Source organism: Candoia aspera, chromosome 14 (genome assembly GCF_035149785.1).
Source record: "Candoia aspera isolate rCanAsp1 chromosome 14, rCanAsp1.hap2, whole genome shotgun sequence".
NCBI lineage: Eukaryota > Metazoa > Chordata > Lepidosauria > Squamata > Boidae > Candoia > Candoia aspera.
This window is the reverse complement of record NC_086166.1, coordinates 12,385,103-12,408,754: the sequence shown is the minus strand read 5'-3', so window position 1 is coordinate 12,408,754 and position 23,652 is coordinate 12,385,103. Positions and strand designations below refer to the sequence as shown.

At 43.7% G+C, this 23,652-nt stretch overlaps 1 protein-coding gene across 1 annotated transcript in view; it reads right to left on the bottom strand.

The window, feature by feature from the left end:
- The window catches only part of LOC134505409 (syntaxin-binding protein 4-like), a 47,395-nt gene that overhangs the window by 6,395 nt on the left and 17,348 nt on the right, over positions 1 to 23,652 (bottom strand). The window contains exons 4-17 of the mRNA XM_063315093.1: positions 22,924 to 22,993; positions 20,722 to 20,796; positions 18,057 to 18,142; positions 15,543 to 15,669; positions 15,188 to 15,329; positions 14,879 to 14,985; positions 13,822 to 13,975; positions 11,008 to 11,080; positions 9,926 to 10,023; positions 8,722 to 8,818; positions 7,316 to 7,437; positions 6,147 to 6,239; positions 3,655 to 3,720; positions 922 to 1,110 (exon numbers count right to left, since the gene is read on the bottom strand). Of these exons, the coding sequence (XP_063171163.1) occupies positions 922 to 1,110; positions 3,655 to 3,720; positions 6,147 to 6,239; positions 7,316 to 7,437; positions 8,722 to 8,818; positions 9,926 to 10,023; positions 11,008 to 11,080; positions 13,822 to 13,975; positions 14,879 to 14,985; positions 15,188 to 15,329; positions 15,543 to 15,669; positions 18,057 to 18,142; positions 20,722 to 20,796; positions 22,924 to 22,993 (1,499 nt within the window). The remainder of the gene's footprint in view (positions 1 to 921; positions 1,111 to 3,654; positions 3,721 to 6,146; positions 6,240 to 7,315; positions 7,438 to 8,721; positions 8,819 to 9,925; positions 10,024 to 11,007; positions 11,081 to 13,821; positions 13,976 to 14,878; positions 14,986 to 15,187; positions 15,330 to 15,542; positions 15,670 to 18,056; positions 18,143 to 20,721; positions 20,797 to 22,923; positions 22,994 to 23,652) is intronic.

The following is a 23,652-nucleotide window of genomic DNA, read 5'->3' as shown; positions in this document are numbered from 1 at the left end:
GGTGGGGAGACAGGTAATAGAGCAGCTGTTACTAAATATTGTTTCTAGCTGGCGAGGATTGGCGGGCACTTGGTGGAGTTTTGTCTGGATTCCATATCAAGCTGCAAACTGTATTTTGCTGGGCCAGCCAAGACAGCAGTATCTGACATGTAGTTAATTACACCAACTCACCTTAGCCCTGAAAGCACCTTAGAGCTCTGGTGTTTAATTTAAGAAAGGCAGTTTAAGAAATGCAAGAAAATGCTGAGTCCTCGCAGTGCCCGTTAAACTGAACTTTATCTGAGCATTATTTTTACCTTAGCAGTTGTCAACATTTCTTCCTCTGATTTTCTGCAAACCAACTGGGTTTTACTCAGCACTGATTCATGGTGCTTTTTTCTTTTTTTCTTAAAGAAAGGGACGTCTGTACATGCCTTTATTCAGAAATCTAGATTTTTGCATGCCAGGTTGCAGCTACTGGAAAGCTTGCCAGAGGAATAATTTTGGAACGATTTCATTATGTTAAAAAAAATCAGCAAAAGTAAGCAGTTAACCTTCATAGGGGAGGATGTCATAGGCTGATTGAGGGGGGAGATCTTCCTCCAACACCCCCTCATCAAGCAATATTTGAGTCCCATTCTCCCCAAGGCTTTGCACTCCAAATATGCTAGGGAAGACCTCCCATCCCATTGGGTAGGAATAATGGGATTGTAGTTCTAAGCAATTTGAGGAGGAAAACCTAGGGATAAATTGAGTGCACAAATCTTGATGAGCCATGATACGATTTACAGATTTGGGCTCACAGCTACTGTGACTTGGAAGGCGTGATTTAGACGTTAGTGTTTTGAGTAAACTCAATTGCGGCTTATTCAACACATCATTAGTCAAGCAAACCACAATGCAATGAAGGAAGCTGGACACTTCCTCTTGCTTCAGCCTGACCTCTGCTTCCAAAAGCTGCTTGTCTTTCTTCCCCATCAGCTGGGTTTTCAGCTCCATAATCTCAGCTTCCAGCAAATGGATAACTTCTTTGTAATCTTGCTCCGCGGTCTGGGCTTGCCACTGGAGCACTTCAGCAGCTTGCACCTTGTTCTGTAGACATTGGTTCTCTTGAAGGAAGCCCTGTGCCTTCTAAGATTTGTGGGGTGGGGGAAGAAGAGAAAAAGAGATATCACTAGATGCAATGGTATGTGGAAATGACCTTGGGAGACAGGAGGAAAAGCTGCAGACTGGCCAATGATCAGATCAGAGGCAGCTGAGCCAGCAGAAGGAATGGGGCCATGGCAAATGTCTCAGAAGGAACCCTCCCTGGTTTACTGAAAAGTAAAAATAAAGGAGGGGAGAAGGCCTTTCAGACATGCAAGATTTTTTTTTTTTTCTTCCTTCAGCAATATGTTTAATGGTTTCCCACATCTGTCACATTACAAATTACAGAAAAATTATTCAGGGCCCTACGTGCTGGCATAACATAGCTTTTGTGAATTCTGTTTAAAGCACCAAACACAATGGAAACCTGAGCCAGAGGTATCTTGTTGCAGCAACAAAAATTCTGACAGATGAGCAAGTTACAGGCAGGACATTCCAATTATAAAAGTGAAACAACTTGCAAGATTCTCTTACTGTAACCTTACAATAAAGGTAGTATTAGTCCTCATGGGTTGTGCTTCTTGTCTGAAGTGCCTCAAAGGGCTGACATTGCCGTATCATAAAACATCATTTGATTGAGGTTTGCAATTTAGAGCAAACCGCTTTGCCAGGTCCCACCCTTTGAAATCATTGCCTGCTTCCCTTTGTTCAACTGGCTTAGGGGAGAAGGAAGCGATTGTAATACTAAGAGTGCTCATAATACAACCCCAGTTCCCACGGGCCTGTATCCATCATGCTGGTAAAGGAATTTAGAGTTGACCTTGGGGAAGGCATGAGACAGCCATAAAAGAGGAAGACTTGGAGAAGATTGAAACGTGGGAAAGAAATTCAAAATAAACCTGCCTTAGCTGTTTTTAGTATAAGATGGGCCAGAGAAGAACTTTGAGAGACTCTCAAGACTGACGTCACCCCTTTGAGGTAGGCCACGTCAAGGAACTGACACCACAAGGATTCCAGGAATGCTATTTTGTTGTTGTAAGGTATAGTAATAGAATCTTGAAAGCTTGTCCAAGTTTCTCTGTCCCATCTTACACTCAGCAAAACCAAGACAAAGTTATTTTGAGTTTCTTCCTCATACTTCCTTCTATTCTAGGACTGTGAAATTTCTGCTCCAAGTCCCTCCTAACCTCAAGGCTCTCTCATACCTGTTGGAAGTTCTGGCAAATCCAGCATGCCTCATTTGCATGTGAATTAACATGTAAATTGAGTTGTCCCATGATGCAACTCTGAGGAAGCTGTTTGTTGCCACTCCCACTTCCTCTTTCTCTCTTCCTTCTTCTCCACCAGAAGCAAGCACACAGATGTGTGCTGCTCTCCTCCATTCTGGGCACCATGTGGTGGGCCCGGAATTCCCCTTTCTTCCACACAGCTCTTGGCAGCTGTAGGGCTGGGAGTTTAGGGCAAAACTAAGTATTTAGAAAGGAAAGAAGAACAAAGGAACTTCATCTTTTCCACCAAGATGGATGTAACAGAAGCAACAATAAAGCTAGTAAGAAATTCTTTTACTTATCTCAACTTAATGTGTCTAAGTGTGTGATTCTTTATGCTTGGGAAGGCTGAGTGTGTAAGATCCATAACCCGTGTTTCTCTGGCATGCTCATTGAAGCTATCTAAGATAATATCCTTTTTCTGTGCCAGCTTCTCAGCTGGGTTATAAGCTCTGCTCCATTTCAGTGGTTCTAGCAGGCCACTCAATTGGCTTCAATACCTTCCCCAAGGTCAGCTCTACATTCCTTTATAATATTTTCCTTTTCACGTCACCTGGTGCTGTGAGTTAGAGAAGGTTCAGAGGATGGCAATAAGGATGGTACAAGGACTCGAGAAGCTACAGAGAAGATGGTCATGAACTATTCCCCATGACCCCAGAAACTAGCACTAGAAATAACGGACATAAGCTGCAGCTTCCTAGATTTCATTTAAATATAAGGCAAAGCTTTCCAATAGTAAGATCTGTACAAGAGCGGAACCGTTTATTGTTGCTTCTGCTACATCCATCTTGGTGGAAAAAATGAAGTTCCTTTGTTCTTCTTTTCTTTGTGGGCTCTCCATCTCTGAAGGTTTTTAAGAAGAGACTCAACAGTCACCTCTCATGGATGGTGAAATTGGTTTTCCTGCACATTGCAGAAGGTTGGGCCAGATAATCCTCATGGTCCTTTTCAGTTCCATAGTGCTATGACACTTTCCTTCCCAATCTCTGCTATTAAAAGAGGGAGAAGGATTAGGGAGAGGATGGGTCTTCGGAGGGGTGATGAGCAGGATTAATGTTTGGGGATGATAGAAAGGGATGTAGGCAGGTGTGCTAGAAGCCATGACTTGAACTTGGTCGAAGAAAGGAAAGTGTTTAGGGCTTGTAAAAATCCCTATCTCCAGTCGATTTTGCAGGGCCTGACTTTGATTATGACTCTAGCTGCATCTGTCAGAGGTACCTGGAATTCGAGCCCTGAGAGCTTTTGTCACGGTTACACCCCTTAATTATGGGCAACTCCGGGTCAACGAAGCAGAAGTGTGCAACAAGTCCCCATCACTGACCTGATTCAATCTCTGAAGCTCATCTTCCTTAGACTTCTTGTCACTTTCCACCTCCTTCAGGAGAGACTGGGGAGGAGGGGGAAAGGGTCATCAGTTCTTTAAAATATAATAACCCTCCTTCCAGGTGGACCCGTGACTTTGCCTTCCTCAAACATCCCCCAAGTTCGGTAACCTTTGTCACAGTGTCCTGTAGCTGTCAGCAAACCAGCTTATCTTATCATGGCTTTCAATGGAGAACGGCCTCATTGTCATCGTTTTTATAAAAGTCAGGAGACTGATGCGCACACATTAGGAAAAACCAATCAGGAAGCCTGGAGTATTGGTCTGAACTGAAGACAAATTATCGTGGTCTTCTGCTTATCCCTGTCTTAACAAAAGATCCCTGCCATCTCCAAGTAGAAGTGGTAAGTAGTAGTAGTACAGGTAGTTCTCGCTTAACTACCACAACTGGGACCAGAATTGCGGTTGCTAAGGGAAGCGGTCATTAAGTGAATCCAACCCGATTTTACTCCCTTTTTGCGGTGGTTGTTAAGTGAATCGCCATGGACATTAAGCAAAACATGTGGTTGTTAAGCAAATCACAGTTTCCCATTGATTTTGCTTGCCAGAAGCCATCCAGGAAGGTCAAAAATGGCAATCACATGACCATGGGAGGCTGCAATGTTCATTAATGCGAATTAGCTGCCAAGCACCCAATTCATGATCATGTGACGGGGGAATGCTGTGACGGTCATAAGTGCGAGGCCCGGTCACAGGTTGGTTTTTTCAGCATGGTTGTAAGTCTGAATTGTCACTAAACGAATGGTTGTTAAGTGAGGACTACCTGTAGTAGTAATCTAGTTGACTTATTCTGAGTCTCTCCAGTTTAAATCTCACACCCTACACTGGCTCTTTAAGAAGAATAAAACAACAACCACAATTACTGCTAGAGCAGTAACAGCAACAAAAACTCACAGCAGATACTGCTTATTGAACATATTGACACCTACGTAGTCTGACTTAATGTACTGTATAGAAACTTATCTGCACCCCAAAGGCATGTGGAAAATGAGAAAGATAGAAGGATCCAGGAATAGATGGGAATCCTTTCCAGTGCAAATTTTTCACAAATCTGTTCAACTCACTCACTTCTCTCAAATCTATTTTTGGGAGGTGAGGGTCAAAATATACACTGGTGTCCTGACCTCTGCCCTTTTTAGGAGTTTGCAAGATGCTTTGCAACAAAATGCATATAAATGTGAGCATGTCTATTAGGGCAGATTTGCCCAGAAATGTTAATTTGGGGGGAAAGTGCTTGCCTTGCAGAAACTAAGAAAAGCAAATTTGGAAATGTATCTGTGGGGAGAACCATGAATGAAGCTGTGTACACAGCACTGGAGCAATGTGGAGTTTTGCTCAGTAAAAGGAGAAATGCAAAGTTTATGGACCTGCCCTTCCTTACTGAGGCACAGGTAGATTGCTGGTGGAGCCAAGAATCCCCTTAGGATTGTAGTTCCCACCAGCAGGAGACGAGGCTGCAGAACTGATTCTGGGCTGCTCCCAAAAACCATCGCACCTTGGCACTGCCCAACCATCACAGAGTTCTTTCTCGGGCTGTTTTCCCAGCCTCCAATCTGCTCTGTGGAAGGCGGAATTATTAGCATCCTTGATGAGGAACACACCTGCCCATACCTTGGGGGCCGTTGAAACAATGGGTCATGCCTCGCTGTACTCTGACCTCAGTAGTGCACTACATGGAAAGCTTATTCCACCCTTTTAAATAAACTTCCCAGGTCATCTGGATGAAGGTGGAGGGCAGAGGGAATGGCCTTGAAGGACAGGAGAGAGAGCTGCTACCACGGCAGCGGTCAGATAAGAGGGGCCTGAGCCTGGGCCAAGGAAGCAACTTGAGAAAACATCTCAGACAAGACCCTCCTTAGTTCACAAGAAGATAAAGGCGGGGGGTGGGGGTGGCGGGACGGGAGACAGCACATTCAGGCTTGCAGGATTCTCTGAGTATAACTGTTATAATCAAAGTAGTTCTGACCTATATGGCATTGGTTTCTTAGGCTGGTCTACCTTGCAGGACTGACAATGAATTTCTGATCTTATACCTTTTAATAAATTGTTAGTCAGAAAAGGTGCTACCAGACTCCTGATTTTGGCAGACACAGCTCTCTTCCTACTTGCAGCTACACAGAGTGTAGCTAAATTTACACAATGGTACATCTAGCAGATAACAAGGATCTGGCAGGAAAATCCAGTTCTTTCCCTTCCATTGTGTACAGCCTTCAGTCGCCTTAACTACATCTTGCTTTTTAATATCCCTGATTATTATTGCAACTTTTAAAGCTTCCGCTGGGCATTGTAAGCTGCTGCTTTTGGCCGTAATACAGATATCCGTCCATCTGTCCGCAAGGGCCAAATCGCCATGGGTCGGTTGGTTTATGCAATGTCGGCCAAGGAATGTCATCAACGTACATGAAATTAATTTTTCTGGTTGACAGCCTTACCTTTAACCTCTGGATCTCCTGCTGTAGCCCCCCCATTTCCAGCTGTAGGTGGTCCAGCTTCTCATTCTCATTGCAGCTTAGAGAATCAGGCATCTGTAAAGAGAAGTTGGTCCGGCCAAGAATGCTGGTGAGTGAGCCATACTTATCTGTGAGGCCCATAAATCTATTTTTCATTGTGTACAATCCTCAGTTGCCTTAATTACATCTTGCTTTTCAATATCCCCGATTATTATTTCAACTTTTTAAGCTTCTGCTGGGCATGGTAACCTCCCAGAGTCCCTCCATGAGGGGGAGATGGGCGGTGAATAAATTTATAAAATAAAATAAAATTTGGTATGCTCAGAGCATAGATCAACCACAGTGACTGTACGAACATAAATCGTGATCACATGGTTAAGCACTAAGCTAGCTAGAAGATTTTTCAGTCCAGGAGAGACCCTGAAATTATGAGTGTGTGTGAGAGAGAGGTGTGCTGATATGAATTCCCTGCTTTCAAAGTGGCAGTGGTGGTTTGGCGTACAGTTCATGGCTTTATAAACCCCAACCTCACTATCTCTAGCTGATATAAATCCCCACTCATAAATTCAGTCTTACAACGGTGCTGGGAAAACTGACTTGTGACCAATCCTCACACTTACGACTGTCACAGCATTCCCCCAGTCACATGATCACGATTTAGGTGCTTGGTGATCGGTTTGATTTACAGCTGCCACAGAGTCCCACAGCCACATAATCACCATTTTCAACCTTCCCAGCCAGCTTCCGGCAAGCAAAATCAATGGGGAACCTCATGATTTGCTTAATGACCACAGGGATTCACTTAATGGCCACCGCAAAAAGGGTCACAAAATCAGGTCGGATTTGCTTAACGACTGCTCTGCTTAGCAACTGAAATTCCAGTCCCAGTTGTGGTTGTTAAGCGAGGACTAGCTGTACATGTATGCATATATACACAAGTCATAATATAACTGTATACATGTGTGTGGGTGTGCCCACCCTCTCCCCCAAAGTTCCCCACCCAGTCAGATAACCTGGGACTGACTTTAGCTGAATTGAATTCATGTTGGTCTTCCTTTTGAGTAAATACGGCACCTTTCTGAAAAAAGTCTCCCATCATTACAAAGTAAACAGGGAAAGGGGCCAAAAGCTTTGGGCACTTCCATACTGACCGGAGAATGGAAAGCTGACACATCCAGCAAAGTAGCCACTTCGTGCGGAGTGAAGAGCGCAGAATTTGAATGGAGACCTGTGTCATCTTCTGGCAGCAAGTCCTTGAGAACTTGGAGGAAGTCTGGGGTTCAGGAAGAAAGGAGGGACACAGGCAAACCAGAAAGACCGGTGACATGGTCTTAATGGAGCAGGAAGTCTGGAAACATCATCATCTCTCTGCTCCTGAAAGTGCAGTATTCAGGGCAATTATCTCCCCAAGTAGCCATGGGAGGGAAGCATTTCTCTACTTCTCAGTCAATGCTGAGCAAGGCAGTTCTGCAGTGGACTCTTCTTTTGCCTCCTAAAGCTGGCCCAGGAACCGGGAGGAGCTCTCCCAAAATTGCATCCACCCTTCTAATCACAGAAATCTGTCCTGAAATGGCTTTCAACCAGCTAGCCTTTCCCAGCACAGCATTCAGCTTTCCCACTCACCTAGCTATACCCCAACCATCTGGCACAGCTATTGTTTATTCTAGCTGGGGATTAAGATAGCCAAAGCCCATTAGGTCTGTGGGGTTCATTTAAGGAAGGCTGCAAGAGAGGTAAAAATAAATCCACTAATAAAACACAAAGAAAGAACAGAAGGTCTAGAGCAGTGCTTCTCAACCTTGGCAGCTTGAAGATGTGTGGACTTCAGCTCCCAGAATTCCCCAGCCAGCAAGTGCTGGCTGGGGAATTCTGGGAGTTGAAGTCCACACATCTTCAAGCTGCCAAGGTCGAGAAACAATGGTCTACAGAGAGATGGCAAAAGAGATTGGACGCAGCCCAAAGGGCCTCCGTGCAATACCTGTAGAGAGTAAGGAAGAGGACCTTGGTAGAAGTATGCAAGAGCTGCTATCTAGCAAAGGGGGCTGAAGTATCTCCAGAAAAGGCTCAGACACTTCCCTCATTCACTGTGGTATAAGAGGTGGGGGAGACGCAGCACAATCAGACTTGCAAGATTCTATTCTGATAGCCAATCAGATAGCCAATAGAAGTAGTTTCAGCCTTCCTGTGGAGTTGATTTCCTGTTCTGGTCTACCTACTGGGGCACCATCTTTCTGTAAGGGTATGTGGGAATGACCTTGGGAGACAGGAGGAAGAGGCACAGCCTAAACAATGGGTCTGATAAATAAAATCTGAGCATGAAGGAGGAGTCAGGGTGGAGAAAGCATCTCAGAAGGGACCCTCCCTAGTTTTGGGGAGAGTAAAAGTGAGGGATGAGAGGGGTACTTTCAGACTTGCAAGATTGATGGTAGCTCTTCTGGGTAGTCAAGACAAGAAGCACAACAGTGAACACTAGCTCTATCTTTATTGTAAGGCTACATTAACAGAACCTTGCAAGCCTGAAAGTACCTCTACCCTCCCTTACTTTTTTTTTTCGTACCTCCATAGGCCACCGTGCCCTGGGAGTCGGTTGCCAGTCTCTGCCATAGCTGCCTTTTCTTCTCTTCACTCACATCTAGGTTTAAGTACTGTAGCATCTTGAAGCCAAGAAGCAGGCAGTGAGAAGAATGACACCAAGCCAACAAAAAGGTGGGGAGAAAATATGGAAGAAATGCTGAGATCCATTAAGAAATGTGGCTTTGCTCTCCTAGTAGGTCCGTCCACATTCTAGACAGCCTCCAGAAGGTTGCAGATCCCGGGCTTTTCAGGTATGGACAGGCACTCTGGGGAGTTATGGGAGCTGAGAGCTACACCACTGAAGGCACTCAGGTTATGTAAGGCTGTTCTCTTCCATCCAAAGTAAGATGGAAAGCAAATGCCTTTTTGAGAAATCAGCTCTACATCAAGCCTGGTCAGATATGGAAGACCTTCTTAACGGTGGACCCAACCCTATTGCAGAGCCTTTTGGAAAAAGCAATGGGTGGAGGTCTCCAGAGTATGGGTCATGATCTGGAATCAGCATACAGGTAGTCCTCCCTTCATGACCACAATTGGGACCAGAATTTTGGTTGCTAAGCAAAGCAGTGATTGACTCTGGCCCGATTTTATGATCTTTTCTGCAGCAGTCGTTAAGCAAATCACTGCAGGCGTTAGGTGAACCACATGGTTGTTGAATGAATCATGCAGTTCCCCATTGATTTTGCTTGCCAGAAGACAGCTGGGAAGGTCAAAATGGTGATCACATGACCACGGGATGCTGCGATGGTCATAAATGCAAACTGTCATGTGCCCAAATTGTGATCACATGACCATGGGGATGCTACAACAGTTGTAAGTGTGAGGACTGGTCGTAAGTCGGTTTTTTCAGCACCATCGCAAGTCCAAACCGTCACTAAACAAATGGTTGTTAAGAGAAGACCACCTGTATGCTCTGATTTTTTTTCATTCAAAGCCATGAAATTAATCCATTCAAATATAATCCAAAGAATTCTTTCAGGTGCATACAATGTACTTAGAAAATGACAGGGCTGCCCTAATGCAAATTACACAATCCCATTTTAGCTTGGTGTCCCAGCTATAAAAACCCAGCCCTTGATTCCAATGCAGTTTAAGTTAGTTATGACCAAGGAGCCTACACCAGGTGTGAGAACATCCTAGACCCAATCCTCTGATTTGCCTGGAATGGCCTGTTGAGTTGGGCTCACCAATTCAAGTTTGCCATCCTTGAGGCGCAAGTGAGGGTCCAGGGGTACTTTAGGCTTGGGGGCCGAAGACGATACCTGGTTTGAAGGAGAAGCAGGAGCTGTAAGGAAAGAAAGAATGGTCAGGGACAGCCAACTTTTCTTCTGTCGGGTCCCACCAGTAGCACGGTCAGACTCCCTGATCAAATGTTCCCAGAACATCTTATCGGACTCGCATCCATCTTCAAGAAACCCGGGTCAGCAGACTGCGAGTCGCCAGCAGGGAGGGGGAGTTGGACTGGAGTGTGAATCATTTTGTTTGGGCTAGAAGCTCTTTGCCCAAGGTCAACAGGCCAAATACCATTCAAGCCATCTGCTGGCACGGAAAGGGGGGCACATACCTCTGGGGGTGGTGGTGGGGAATTTGAGGCTTTTGTGATTTTAAACTGTAGAACACGCAGGAAATGCCACTCGCAACTTTTACCCTGTATCAAATGCTACGCTTCATTAAACAGTTAAATAAGCAGAGGCTTATGGACTGTCATTGAGTGAATGCTCAAGCATCCTGGTCATTACAAGCACTCTGGAAAAGTATTGGGAGCAAATGATGGGTAGACCCAGAAAATGGGTGTGCCCAAGGTAGAACAATGGATGTGTTTAAAATAAAAAAAACATTTCATCAACAACTGTTTTCTTTTTTTTTTCTCATCCCATCTCTCCCAGAAGATGCAATTCTTAATATTACGGTATTCGGCAGCAGTTGAAGGCAGACTGGGCTGCAGGAAAAGCTTTAGAAGAGGGCCTCCAGATATGCAATCTATAGAATCCCAAACTTTTTCCCCACACAACCCTGGAAGGCAGGTTGGGCTAGGAAAGAGTATCTGCCCCAAAGACACCCAGTGAATTTCCATGGTTGAGGAGGGACTTGAACGTGGATCTCCCCATTCCTGGTCCAGCTCCTTCACTATTACACCACAGTGGGTCTTTAAGCTTGTGGATCACAGTTGCTCTTTCCTGTCAATGGTCTCATGAGCTGGCATCCAAGAAGTTCCCATATCCCATAATAATCCCTTCTCCCCTTTAGTTCCACTGCAAAGTCTCCTTACCAGAAATGATGCACTCTGGTGGGCAGATATCTGGGGATGGAGAAGGCACAGGGAAGTGGCTGTTGCGTCTGCTCTGGAAAAGAAGAAAAATGCAGTAGGAGAAATTTACCCAGGAAAGTTATAAGAGTATGGAAAACAAAGAAGAGTAAAGAGCCTCCCTTTGGGTCACAAGGAACTGGACTTTACTTCCCTCTAGTAAAAGTAATGTTGCGATGTTGTACATTGCTTAGAGTCCTAGATGATCCAGGCATATAGAACTCAGTCAATCGACCAGTCAGGTCAGTGTGTTTTGAGGAAAACAAAGATACTTTCAAACTTTTTCTCCAACAGTCAAATATCACCACAATTATGTGACATTTAATTGGAGGAAAGAACAGAAAATAAAAAGAAGAGAATTGTGGTTCTACCACTTCAGAACCCTAACCCTTGAGATGGCGGTCCTGCATATATCTACACTGCATTCTTAATCTGATTTAACTGTCCTAGCTTTCCTCAAAGCATCCTGAGAAATGGAGTTTCCTTCAAAATGAAACCAGTCCTGAGGTAAAAATAAAGTCTTTCCCCATGTAGTTTGCTCAGCAACGATAGAGAAATGACTTGCTGTTGCCTTATCCTAGGATGCTTTTTGGTAACTTACAAGCTTAGCCAATGGCCCTATCCACATTCTTATCTCCAATAATAGAGAATATATCTGTAGCTCAGGGTTGAACTGTGGAGTCCTTGGTGCTCTCTGAGTTTGGTTGTTTGCTTGCAGACGTTTCATGACCCAACTAGGTAACATCTTCAGTGCAAGGGAGTGTGGGGTAGGCACAGGCAGCAAACTGCACATTCCCTCACACTGATGATACTACCTAGTTGGGTCATGAAACGTCTGCAAGCAAGCAACCAAACTCAGAGAGCACCAAGGACTCCACAAATATTAATCTGGTTCAAACCTGCTCAACCTTTCTGAAGTCCACCAGAATGGGCTAGATGCTGAGGTGCAGCCTGATATCCCCCAAGATTCAGGGGAAAAGTAGTTTTCCTAAAACATAATTGGAAATGTAGCCTTTCTCCAAAGCATCCTCAGTTAGAGTTTGATTAAGGTTAGTCTTTCACCTCTTATATCTCTCTTAGGTTGGTTTGGCTTTGCAACACTCCAGTCTGTTAATCTGCTATGAAGATTTATTATTATTATTATTATTATTATTATTATTATTATTATTATTATTATTATATATTCTGGGTGAATAATCCTTTCATCCCTTCTGTCTTGCTCTGGAATTAGATTGGCTCAAAGGCTATATAGGATTGCTATGATTAAATAAATAAGCATGTTCTCCTTGCAGAACTTTGGCCCCCAAAGGAAAGGGTCTGATTAAGAATCCAGCAGTCTTTGGGTCGATTGGCTCTTTTCATAGTAGCATCCTGGTTACAGAAAGAACAGGAAAATGATCTATTAAGGCTGCTGGCATAGCATAAGATAAGCCTATTACAACTGTTACGTAACTGTAATTGAGCAATGCATTTGCAAACAGGCAGGAGGGATCTGTGATGGTGGTTGCTGACACCCCCACTTTGCAGAGAATAAATCTTTACTAGAAGGAGGTGCGTGTCACTGCCTCCCTGCTCTCAGTTTGATAGCTCACAGAGTCACCAGCTTGCGTGATAGGCTAAATTCCCTGCCAGAATGAGTCTATGGATTGCAGAAGGGGGGAAAACGTGTTTTCTTGCAGAGAATAGGGTTAAGGAGCGAACTGAGAATTGAAGATAATGGGAGAAACATCATGGAAAATCTTGTGAGTCCCACAGTTGTCTTACAGGTACAAATAAAAACACAGCACTCTTATATGGGAGATTTAATTAAAGCCCTAGGATTAGCTGAACCTGCCCTTGCGGTGATGGTTCGATTGAATCTATTCTCCACAAGCTGCTGGACTGGTCCTTCTACAATGATCAAAGAAGACTCATCTTCTCTCCCTTGCTACATGCACCAAATTATCCTGGGGAACTTTATGTCAGTGTCCTCTTACCAGACAAGAAAAATGTTATCACGCATAAAGTACGTAGCAAAGTTCTGAATAGCCACTGTGAATGTGCACAAACAACTGGAGAATTCTGGGAGCTGAAGTCCACCCATCTTAAAGTTGCCAAGGTTGAGAAACACTGGTTTATACTGTGTATGTTCTGTTTTATCTGGTCACTGACCAAAATTAATTTTATCTATCTAATAAACACACATTCAGTACAGGGAGTACGAAACAGGACCAGGGTGCAAAGAAACAAACATCTTCATATTTTTTTTCAATCCATATTTTTTTAAAATAAAGAAGAACCTAATTCACATCTAGCTCCATATTCCCCTATATGGCTTTTTCTTCTGATTCAGTAGCCCTAATCCCAAGATTGGGACATTTCTTACTTGCTTGGCAGAAGCCAACTGGAGAGAACAAAGGCTAAGTGGAACTGCCCCTTCCCTTGTAAAAGCTCGCCTGAAAGAGAGGGAAAAACTTCCCACTCTGGATGAATTGCTTAGATCTTGAGCCTCCCAGGCTTTGCTGAGCTCTGCCTCCTATCTTGAATAATTGTCTGATGAACATGTTCATATCTAAACCACCTGGAGTGCTTTCTTCCCCTTTACTAATGCCATCTTGCAGCTGGCATTTCAGAAAAGCATCTGCCTTCCACCAATGGAGAGGGAGAGAGGACCAAGCAGGTCCAAATGAGACCATGGCCACCACTTTGCCAGGAAGAAGATGGTCCAAGTTCTGAAAGTGAACAACTTCACTGGGTGAATGATAATCACAGCTGGCTCATCAGGACTGGAAATCTTACCTCAGGGGACCTCACGTGGACTTTCCACCTGCAAGAGGCCAAGCTGTTGTCCCCCAGTCTTATGGGCAATGAATGGGCACTGTTGTTTGCACAGTGTCCTGGATGCAGTTCTCCTCTTCCTGGAATGAAGGCCACTTCTGTGTTTCCTTCATGTCTTGAAAAACAAAAGAGCAACTTGCTTATAAAAAGACCAGAGAGGAAGGGATGCTTTAAAAAAGAAGGCTGTTAGTAAACACAGAAGTAAATAGGTTCAGAGGGAATGAGTTCACATGTCGTGCTAAATAGACAGGTTGCCATCAGTTGCTCAGACTGGTCCTCCAAATGTCTTGACCTGTAATTGCAAAGGAAGGTACTGAGCTGGAGAAGGTGGCTACATAGTTCTGCGGCTGAGCCTTAGACTCATCAATTCCTCTCCTTCTCTGACAGTTCTTTGAGAAGGATTATGGAAACTTCTGTTGTGTTTTCAACTAACCAGTGTTTTTTTATTGTGTCTGAACCTGAATAAACTGCTGTACAGTTGGCCTTAAATATAGGACAAAGCAGGACTGGGTAATGTGGTCCCTGGGATGTATGTGTCATCATGTTTTTTCGGGGGGGGGGGGTTGCATTATCCACACAGGCACCCCAGGATCATGAAATTAAATTTCCATGTCAGACTGCTGAATAGCAATATTAATATTAATATTATTAATAATAATTTATTAAATTATTATGCCACCTGGCTTTAGCCAAATGTTCACTATTTCTGGGTAGAAAGCTAAGGAAATAAGATGTGTTAGTACATCTGATCACTGCATTACATTTACATGAATGGTGAAATTGTATCATGGAATCAGGATGGGTTTAATCCAGGATGGGTTTTATTTTAATGTTCCTTCTCACGCTTCCTTCTATCTCTGGACTGTGCAATCTCTGCATCCAAGCCCCTCCTTAATGGCTCGCTCCTTCTTTCCCCAAGATCGGCTCTAAATTCCTTTAGAGATGTCTATTCCAATTCAATTCCAGATGTTCCCTGGAATATCTCCCGATGCCCATGCGCCCCAAAGCAGCAGTTTACCTGAACAAAGTCTTTGCAATGACTCTTTTAGCCTCCTCATGTGTGACACCCACCAGTGAGTCTTTATTGATGGCAATTAGTTGGTCTCCTACTTGCAGGCGCCCATCCTGGAAGAGTGTAGGGAGAAGAACAACAGTGGAAAATCAAGCTTTATGGGCCAGGAAAGATAAAGGCTGTTTTGCTTCTTCATTTCTCCTTCCTACAAAGTTCTTCATTCCAACCAGAACACCCTGAAGGAAACTCTCTGGCTTTGCTTTAAGATGGAAATAGCAACATAGGTAACTGAAGTCATTCAGGTATTTGGCATACCGTATTGCAATCCCCTTCTGGTTGTAGGTCTTGGATGTAAATCATTGGTCCATCTGATCGGTTGGTTCCTCCACCAATGGTTAACCCCAAGTTGGAAAACTTTCCTATGGAGATGCTCTGGATCCCAGATCCAATGGAACAACTATACATAAAGAAGGTAGCGAGTTAGGAGAGCACTCAAAAAGAAATTAAATACATGTATTCCTGCTTAATGAGGACATCTTGGAAAATGTACCCCCAATACACAAACATGAACTTCCACCATTCAGGGTACACTGAACGTGAAAGGCCATAAGGATCAGCCCAAGCAGATCCATGAGCTGTTCATGTATCTTCCCACCAATTCAATACATACTGTGAGATTGAGTGGCAGGGGTGTCCTGCATTTCCAAAAAGCACCCCATGGGAATGTGCTGGGCTCAGCAACAGAGGACTCTGGGAACAAGATGAGGACCCTGAGGACGTGCTTCCCAAGGAGCTGCCTGAAGAACAGAGTCAAGGACAGCACTATAAGATGGACAAAGCTTTTGGGGAGCGAGTGGTACTGAATCAGGGAGCAATTTGAACCAGAGTTCGTATAGTGGTTTTTCCATTTCATTCTCAGATCCTTACTTGTGGTTTGGATCTTCATGCCAGGAACCCATAGATCTGTGCACAGCTGCCCTGTGAAATAAGCACTATGACCACAGAGCACTTCTGATCCACCAGAGGGTCCATGGGTACCAGATATTGGAATGACTCCAATATTTATTATCCTAGCTGTAGGCTTGATATGGTCATTTTGCCTGGACAAGGATAGCCTTTATTAGCATCTAGATCTTCCAATATCCTGTACAACTCTGATTCCTAGCTTGAGACTCTGTCAGCCTTCCCAGGTAGACCAGAGAGGAAACACAACCAGATGAGCTAATTCTACTTTACTGTAAGGCCACATTGACAGAGTCTTGCACATCTGAAAGTATCAATTCAAATCACATTTATTACAGCCTTAAGGCCAGACACAATAACACTATACAATAGTAACAATCTTACATTAATACATATATACATACATATAAACAAAAGCAATTAATATACTACAATCCAAAATTAATTAAGAATGAAAATACTAATATGAATTGACATAAAATACTATGTTAAGAAATTCAATATCTAAGTGATGGTGCGGCGTATTGTGCAGATGGTAGCACAAAACTGAGCAACCTGGGAGGGTATTTTTGGGTCCTTTACTGAAAGAAGTAACATTAGATAGAAGTCACTCTCCCTGCCTGGAAATTTCTTCAATAATGGATATATTAGGATCTGTCTAGAATCCTTATATAGGGAACAATATAACAACATCTGGCTTAGGGTTTTTACTGAGCCGTCACCACATTCTCCTGCCATCTCCTTTACAGCCTGAGAATTTAGGGAGGGTCCCTTCTGAGCCTCTTGCCCCACCCACTATCCAGCTGCAGGCTGTGCCATCTCTTATCTGAGAGTCCCCTTGGCAGCATCTCTTCACCCCGTCTCCCAAGATCATTCCCACATACCATTACAGACTCATCTCAAAGAGTGATATGAGGATTGGTATCAAATGATTGTACAAGAGCACTCCAGTTCCTTGCTAGTTTTCCCAAACCATTTTAATGGTTTTTATTTTTTATATGTTCAATGTTCAATTAATAAAAGCAAAACAAAAAACAAAAGCCCACCCCACAACCCAATTTTCTAGATGCCCGTCTCATAAAAAAAAGAGGTTGTGTGGGGATTTTGGGTCAGAGGAAGACAGATGCCTAGCAGTGCTGCAGAAGCCATTTGCGTAGCAATCAAGTACTCCTGCTGAATATTTACTGCTTCATTCAAAGGCTTCCATAAGGAGGCATCAAAAAGTCGAGATGGCAGCTGTAATCAGGTGATGGAAGCCCCAATCTTTTTTATGTGCATCAATTCCATGGTCATGTTTGCTGTTAAATATAAATTGCCCACCCACCACCTCCAGACACCCCTGCCTTGTCCTAGTACACACTGTCAATCAGGAAACTAGCCATTAGAAGACACGATGAAAACTCCTTAATCTCACAACACATGGACAGACTCAACCCTAGAATCAACTGGGAAACTGTGAGCATCCTAGACCAAGCTAAATCCAAAAACTCTAAGGAATTCCTGGAGGCTTGGCATTCAGACAAATCAGTCATCGACATATAGATAAACCACATTTACACGCCATCCAAAAGAGACAATTTAAAAAAAGCTAAGAAGGAAACCAAAAGACCAGGACACGTCCTCCCCAGCAGCCAACACCCAGATAAGCAGGGATTAACACCAGACAAACAATCAAGCAGAAAACAATACCCCAAACAAGGAACTACCAAGGAGAAAACCACACCCCCACCAACACTGGCAGGGGAAGCTACTGCATACAACAGGAGCCAACCCCACACTCCCTCGCACTGATGGTGTTGCCTCCTTGGTTAATGAGATGTCTGCACACCAACGGCCAAGCTCAGAGAGCACCAAGAACATAATAATAGAATCTGGCCAGTCTGATTGTGCTGCACTTCCTCCCCCTTCTTATACTCCAGTGAATTAGGAAGGTGTCTGCCTGAGCCACTTCCGAATGTTATCTTGCTGTTCTGGGCTTAAAAAATGTTTCAGCACCTCTTGTCTAAGCAACAGTTCCCGCATATATCTGTCGAGGTAATTGTCCTTACTCCCTACACACTGATGACTGCCTAAGGCTCAGACTTGATTTAAGCAATCCAATCCTCTCCCCATGGGGATTCTGGACACCTTCTCTTGGCACAGATGAGCTACTGAGATGCTGCTTCATTTTTTGGTGACTTCCCCCCAACCCATTTGCCAGTTCAGTATCATAAATACTCACCGCCTCCATGGGAAATAGGTGAACTGTGAGCAGAACCTATGCTGCTATGAGATCCAAATTTTTCCAGCAGTTCAGAGAATTCCTTGCTGATCAAGAAACAAAATATTATTTAGGAGAGCTACGTTGGTCTTTTAAAAAAAAAAAAAAAATCACATCAGTCTGGATATATTTGAAACTACAGGTAGTCCTGGCGTAACAACCACAATTGGGACCAGAATTTTGATTGCTAAATGAAGCAGTTGTTAAGTGAATCCAACCTGATTTTACAACCTTTTTTATGGCGGTCATTATGGGAAACACTGTGGGTGTTAAGTGAACCACATGGTCATTAAGCGAATTATTGGTCCCCCATTGATTTTGTTTGCCAGAAGCTGGCCAGGAAGGTTAAAAATGGCGATCACATGACTGTGGGATGCTGCGACGGTCATAAATGTGAACTGGTTGCCAAGTGCCCAAATCGTGTTCATGTGACTGCAGGGATGCTGCGACAGTTGTAAGTGTGAGGACCAGTCATAATTCATTTTTTTCAGCACCGTCATAAGTCCGAACCATCACTAAACAAATGGTTGTTAAGTGAGGACTACCTGTATTTGTTTTGATTCTAAAATTAGCTTTTCTCAGGAACTCACATTTGCCAGCACATTTCAAAGGCAGCAATATTAAGTTAGCAAATTCAGTAGTTTGCATTCTGCTATTCTATATCCAGTATAAATTCACTAGCATCTAAAATTAGACCTCTCGGGTGGTCAGTTTTTTCCTGATTCCATCACTTCACAGGGATGATGGATGTGAAGATAAAAAGGGCTGAAGGATGGGCTATTTCTGCTACTCCGAAGTCCATCATGTCCTACCCTGCCTGGCTGCAGGATGTGGAATATAGATCTGTCCATTTTATTTTTCTCAGTTTCTCATTATATTCTCAGCTCAGCTTCCCACGCTTGTAAACTGGATCAGTCCAACCTGTTAGAAAGGGGGTCCGAAGAGCCATTTGGTCTCAGCTACAAGCTGAAAGGGAGCCTCAGATGCAGACATTGGCTACTTGTAGGTTTTTTAAAATGTTCAATTCTTTCTCCCTCACTCTTGGAGTGTTTCATTTTTATTATGATAAAGGGCTTCAAAAGCCCTTCTGAACCAGACCCTCCAGGCTCTCCCTGGGAAAAGAATTACGCTCAATGCTTTCAAGTCAGTGTTGAACCCTGGCAACTATTTGGACAAGTCCCTGCAGTTTCCTTGGCCTTTTCAAAAGTGTTTTACCTTTAGAAAGAGGGACTGGCCCCAAGTCACCCAGTGGGCTTTGTGTCTAAGGCAGGACTAGAACTCAGGGTCTCCTGAGTTCTAGCCCACTGCTTTTAACCACTACACCAAACTGGCTGTCAAGAAAATTAGAGGCAGTCAGATACCTCCATACAATCCCCAAGGAAACAGAGAGTAATAGCTCCATCCTTTATTCCAACATCTGGCATTTTGATGCTGTTTGTTCTGTATCTCAAGGAACTGTTCCTCATTTAAGGTCCAAATCCAGAATTGCTAATAAGAAACATTTATTTATTATTTATTCATTTATCAAATTTCATCACTGCCCATCTCCCCCAAAAGAAACATGGTCTTCTCCTTCTCCTTCTCCTTCTCCTTCTCCTTCTCCTTCTGGGATTGGGAGATATGGACCACAGTTGCAAAAGCAGCCTTCATTTTCACTGGCCATCAGTATACAGGTAGTCCCTGCTTAACCACCATTCATTTAATGGTGGTCTGAAGTTACGATGGCCTCGGGAAAAGCTTTATGATCTATACACGCACTTATGACTGTCGCAAACCATCACACCACCCCCATGGTCACACGACTGCAATTTGAGCACTTGGCAGCTGGCTCACATTTACAACCAGTTTCAGCATCCTGTGGTAATGTAATTGCAATTTGGGAACTTTTCTGCTGGTTTCTGGCAAAAAAGTCCATTGGGGAAGCTGGGTTTGCTTAACGGCCATTGTAAAAATGGTTGTAAAATTGGATCCGGTCATGTGATGCCTCACTTAATGACTACAGTGCTTAACAACCAATTTCCCAGTCCCTATTATGGTTGTTAAGTGAAGACTGTGTGTACCGTATTTGAGATTTGATTGCTTTCCAGCCTGGCTTTGTTCTTTTAATGCCAATTGCAAAACCTTTGGTGGGTCACTATTATTTTAGCTATCAGCCTTCCAAACAAATTATTCAAGAGATGCACTGTTGAAATTAAAGGGACAGTCATCACAATCAACTTTGGCTGTGTTAATTTCAAAGGGATGGAGTTAGGACTAACACAACCCGAGTGCGACATGCTTGGAAAGACAATACGTAAATAAAGGAGCTAAATAAATGTAATGCATTACGTATAATTGAATTAAGAATTGCTCATGTTGTGATATATTTATCTTATTTTGATAGTCTTGCAATGTTCATTGTTTTGGAGCTCTTCAGATGGCAAACCTGAGACAGACTCCTGGTGAATAAGTTAGAAAAAACTTTTTTAAGGGGGTGTACAACAGCCACAAAATCAATACCTCCTGTTGGTGAAAACGCATTTGGTCACTTGTCATAACCGGGGTGTCTTTCTTATACAGAATGAGTGTGATAAAGAAGTGCTTCCAGACAGATCCATTGTCCACTCCAAATAAAACAAAGACCTACCGAGCATCGTCATCTCGGGTGACAAGAAGGCGCATGTAGCTGGTGCCAGAGGCTGTCCTGAGGATGTCCACAGCTCTGTTGAAAATTAAGAAAAGGAAATGAACTAGGGCCCACAGTGGATGCTCATCAAAAAATATCTGATCAGCTTCTACCTAAACAATGTCGTCGTCATCACCATCATCACCATCATCATGTCATGCGCTGCCTACTACTGAGTAAAACACAGACACTGATTCAGGGAAGATCAGGTTCTGGTTTATTTCAGCATAGTGCATAGCTGGAAAAAGCTGAGAGTGAAGGGAGCGCGCCGGTGCGGGGTTTAAATAGCCCACGCCGGTCAGCGCCCCCCCCCACCTTGGGTTGTGTCATCCCCCCAAGTCCTGTATGCTTCGTTGCCGGTAGGTGAGGGGCCGCGGGGCCCCTGCTGGTGCCCCGGGCTCCTCTCGTAATTGTTTTCTTCCTCCGGCCGGTGATTGCTGTCAGCTGGGCGATATCCTTTGCGTTCCTGCTGACAGCTCCAGGTGTGCCTCATGATCTGCCCAGTCTTTGTCGCTCTTTCTTCCCCCTTTGTGTTCTCTTGACTGGATTTTCCGGCCGGGGTCGTTCCCTTCTCCTCGGGGTCTGTGTCCGTTGTTGTGCGTCGCTTTGCTTATCTTTTAATCCCTTGCTCTTGTTTCCGTGGTATTGTTATGTGTGCCGTTGTGCTGATGCATTCAGCTCAACGGTGCTCATGACACATCACCATCATCACCAGCACCAGCACCATCACCATCACCATCACCATCACCATCACCATCACCATCATCACCATCATCACCATCACCATCACCATCACCATCACCATCACCATCACCATCACCATCATCTACTAGGAGACCCCAGGGCTGTAGGCCAGATTTGGAAGATGAAAAAACATCCCAGAAGTCTACTGGATAGTTCTAACTTGATTTGGTCCTTTTGCCTATCTGACCCTTCCCAAGGTATTTGGGAGAGTTAAAGATGCTATCATAATATATGTATGAGCTGTTCAAGTAATGCAGTTTTTTATAATTGATGACTTGAGATGCTCTCCATTCCGATTGTGTCCAAGTGCTTTTCCAGATCTTTTGATACAGCACCAACCGCTATCGGCACCCCTACGGCTTTCTTTTTCCACATTTGCTTGACCTCCATTTGAAGATCTTTACATTTCCCTATTTTGCCTACTTCTTTTTCATTTCCATTTCCATCTCCAACTACTGCAGTGTCAATTATCCATACCTATTTTTCATTACTATTATTGGTACTTAGAAGCACCTGTTTAAGAAGGACAGACCTGACTTATACTTGGATAGGAAACTACTAGGAGACCCCAGGGCTGTAGGCCAGATTTGGAGGATGAAAAAACATCCCAGAAAAAGGCACAAGCAAATCAATTTGATACTTCTGCCCTACATGTTTGTGTAGCCACCAGAAATCAAACCATGCTTGGGAGAGACTGTTCCTTAGATCAGCCTTTCTCCACCTTTTGACCCTGAAGGAACCCTTGAAATATTTTTCAGGCCTTGAGGAACCCCTGCACATTCAGACTCAAATAGAGGCCAGAAGTTGCAAAATTATTATATTCATTTCATGGGAAAGCCTGTATATATGCATTAACAGTGTTCTTCAACTAAAAATAAAGAAGGAAACCTACCTTTTTATTGTGATGTTGCCCAAATTTGAAATAATTTTTTAAATAAATCGTGATCTCCCAGGGAACCCCTAGTGACCTCTTGCAGGACCCTAGGGTGCCACAGAACCCTGGTTGAGAAACCCTGCCTTAGATAATGGGAAAATGTTGGATGCACTTTAGTTAGCTTATTTATGAGGGACAGCAGATCTGCTTAGTGCTGAGTTGCCTGAAGGTGAGCAGTTGCTTAGCATGGGAAGAAATGACCAAGGGACTGCCATGAGAACAAGTGAGAAAAGTCAAAAGAACAATTCAGCATTATTTTATCAATAAATAAAGTCAGGCCAGGTTTATGTATAGATGGGTTATGCTAACTTGGAATTCTGGAAGTAGACTGAGCTTTTGAAATTATCTTCCATGGCTGTATACTGGTCTATGACCGAAATAAAATCGATTGATTGATGGATCTTCCATAGCATTGCCAACCATGATCTGCAAGCATTAAACCTGAGCCCTGAAACACCTTCAGAGGCTTTATTCAGATGCTGTACCTCTCATTTGTGACGCCAATCAGGCTTTCCCCATTCACTTCTAAGATCTGATCTCCTGGTTGCAGGCGGCCTAGACAGAAGAAGGAGGAGAAAGGAAAAGAAAAGTGTCACATAGAAGTAGTGGTATCGTGTGCACATATGATGCATGAGCATTCACTGTGAATATTTTGGACCTATAAGACTACCCTGCTGACAATGAAGATGATGGACCAAGTGTAATCAATTTTAGGGGTGTACAGTCTGGAACCCCTGAAGGATTTAAGTGTGAGCTACCCAAACGTCTCTGAAGGTTGCCACTAATTCTGGTCAATTTTTAATCTGAGCAAAGGGGAAAGCAATACAATATATTAGGAATAATTAAATCCATGTGCAACAGGTTCATTTCTGGATGCTACAGATACAAGCAGAAAGAGGGGGAGTGTCGGGGTATAGACAGAAGAACCACACTGAGATCAGAAGTTTTAGCTGTAGTGTTTATTGCTGTGTTCTACCATACAGAATCCCGCTACACTGAGAAGGTGCCAGCAATTCCTACCAGAAAAGCTCAGAAAGCTAAGGCGGTTCTCTTCTGGATTTCTTGATAGGGAGGTGAAGAGAATCAGTGCTTGTAAGGATGGAGAACCCAGAAGCAGTAGCCTATTGCACCTGGGTGCTCCAACCTTACACTTCAAAGGGAAGGAAGGATAGAGGAGAGACTACAAGCAATGAAGGGGCAAGGGTTAAGAAGAG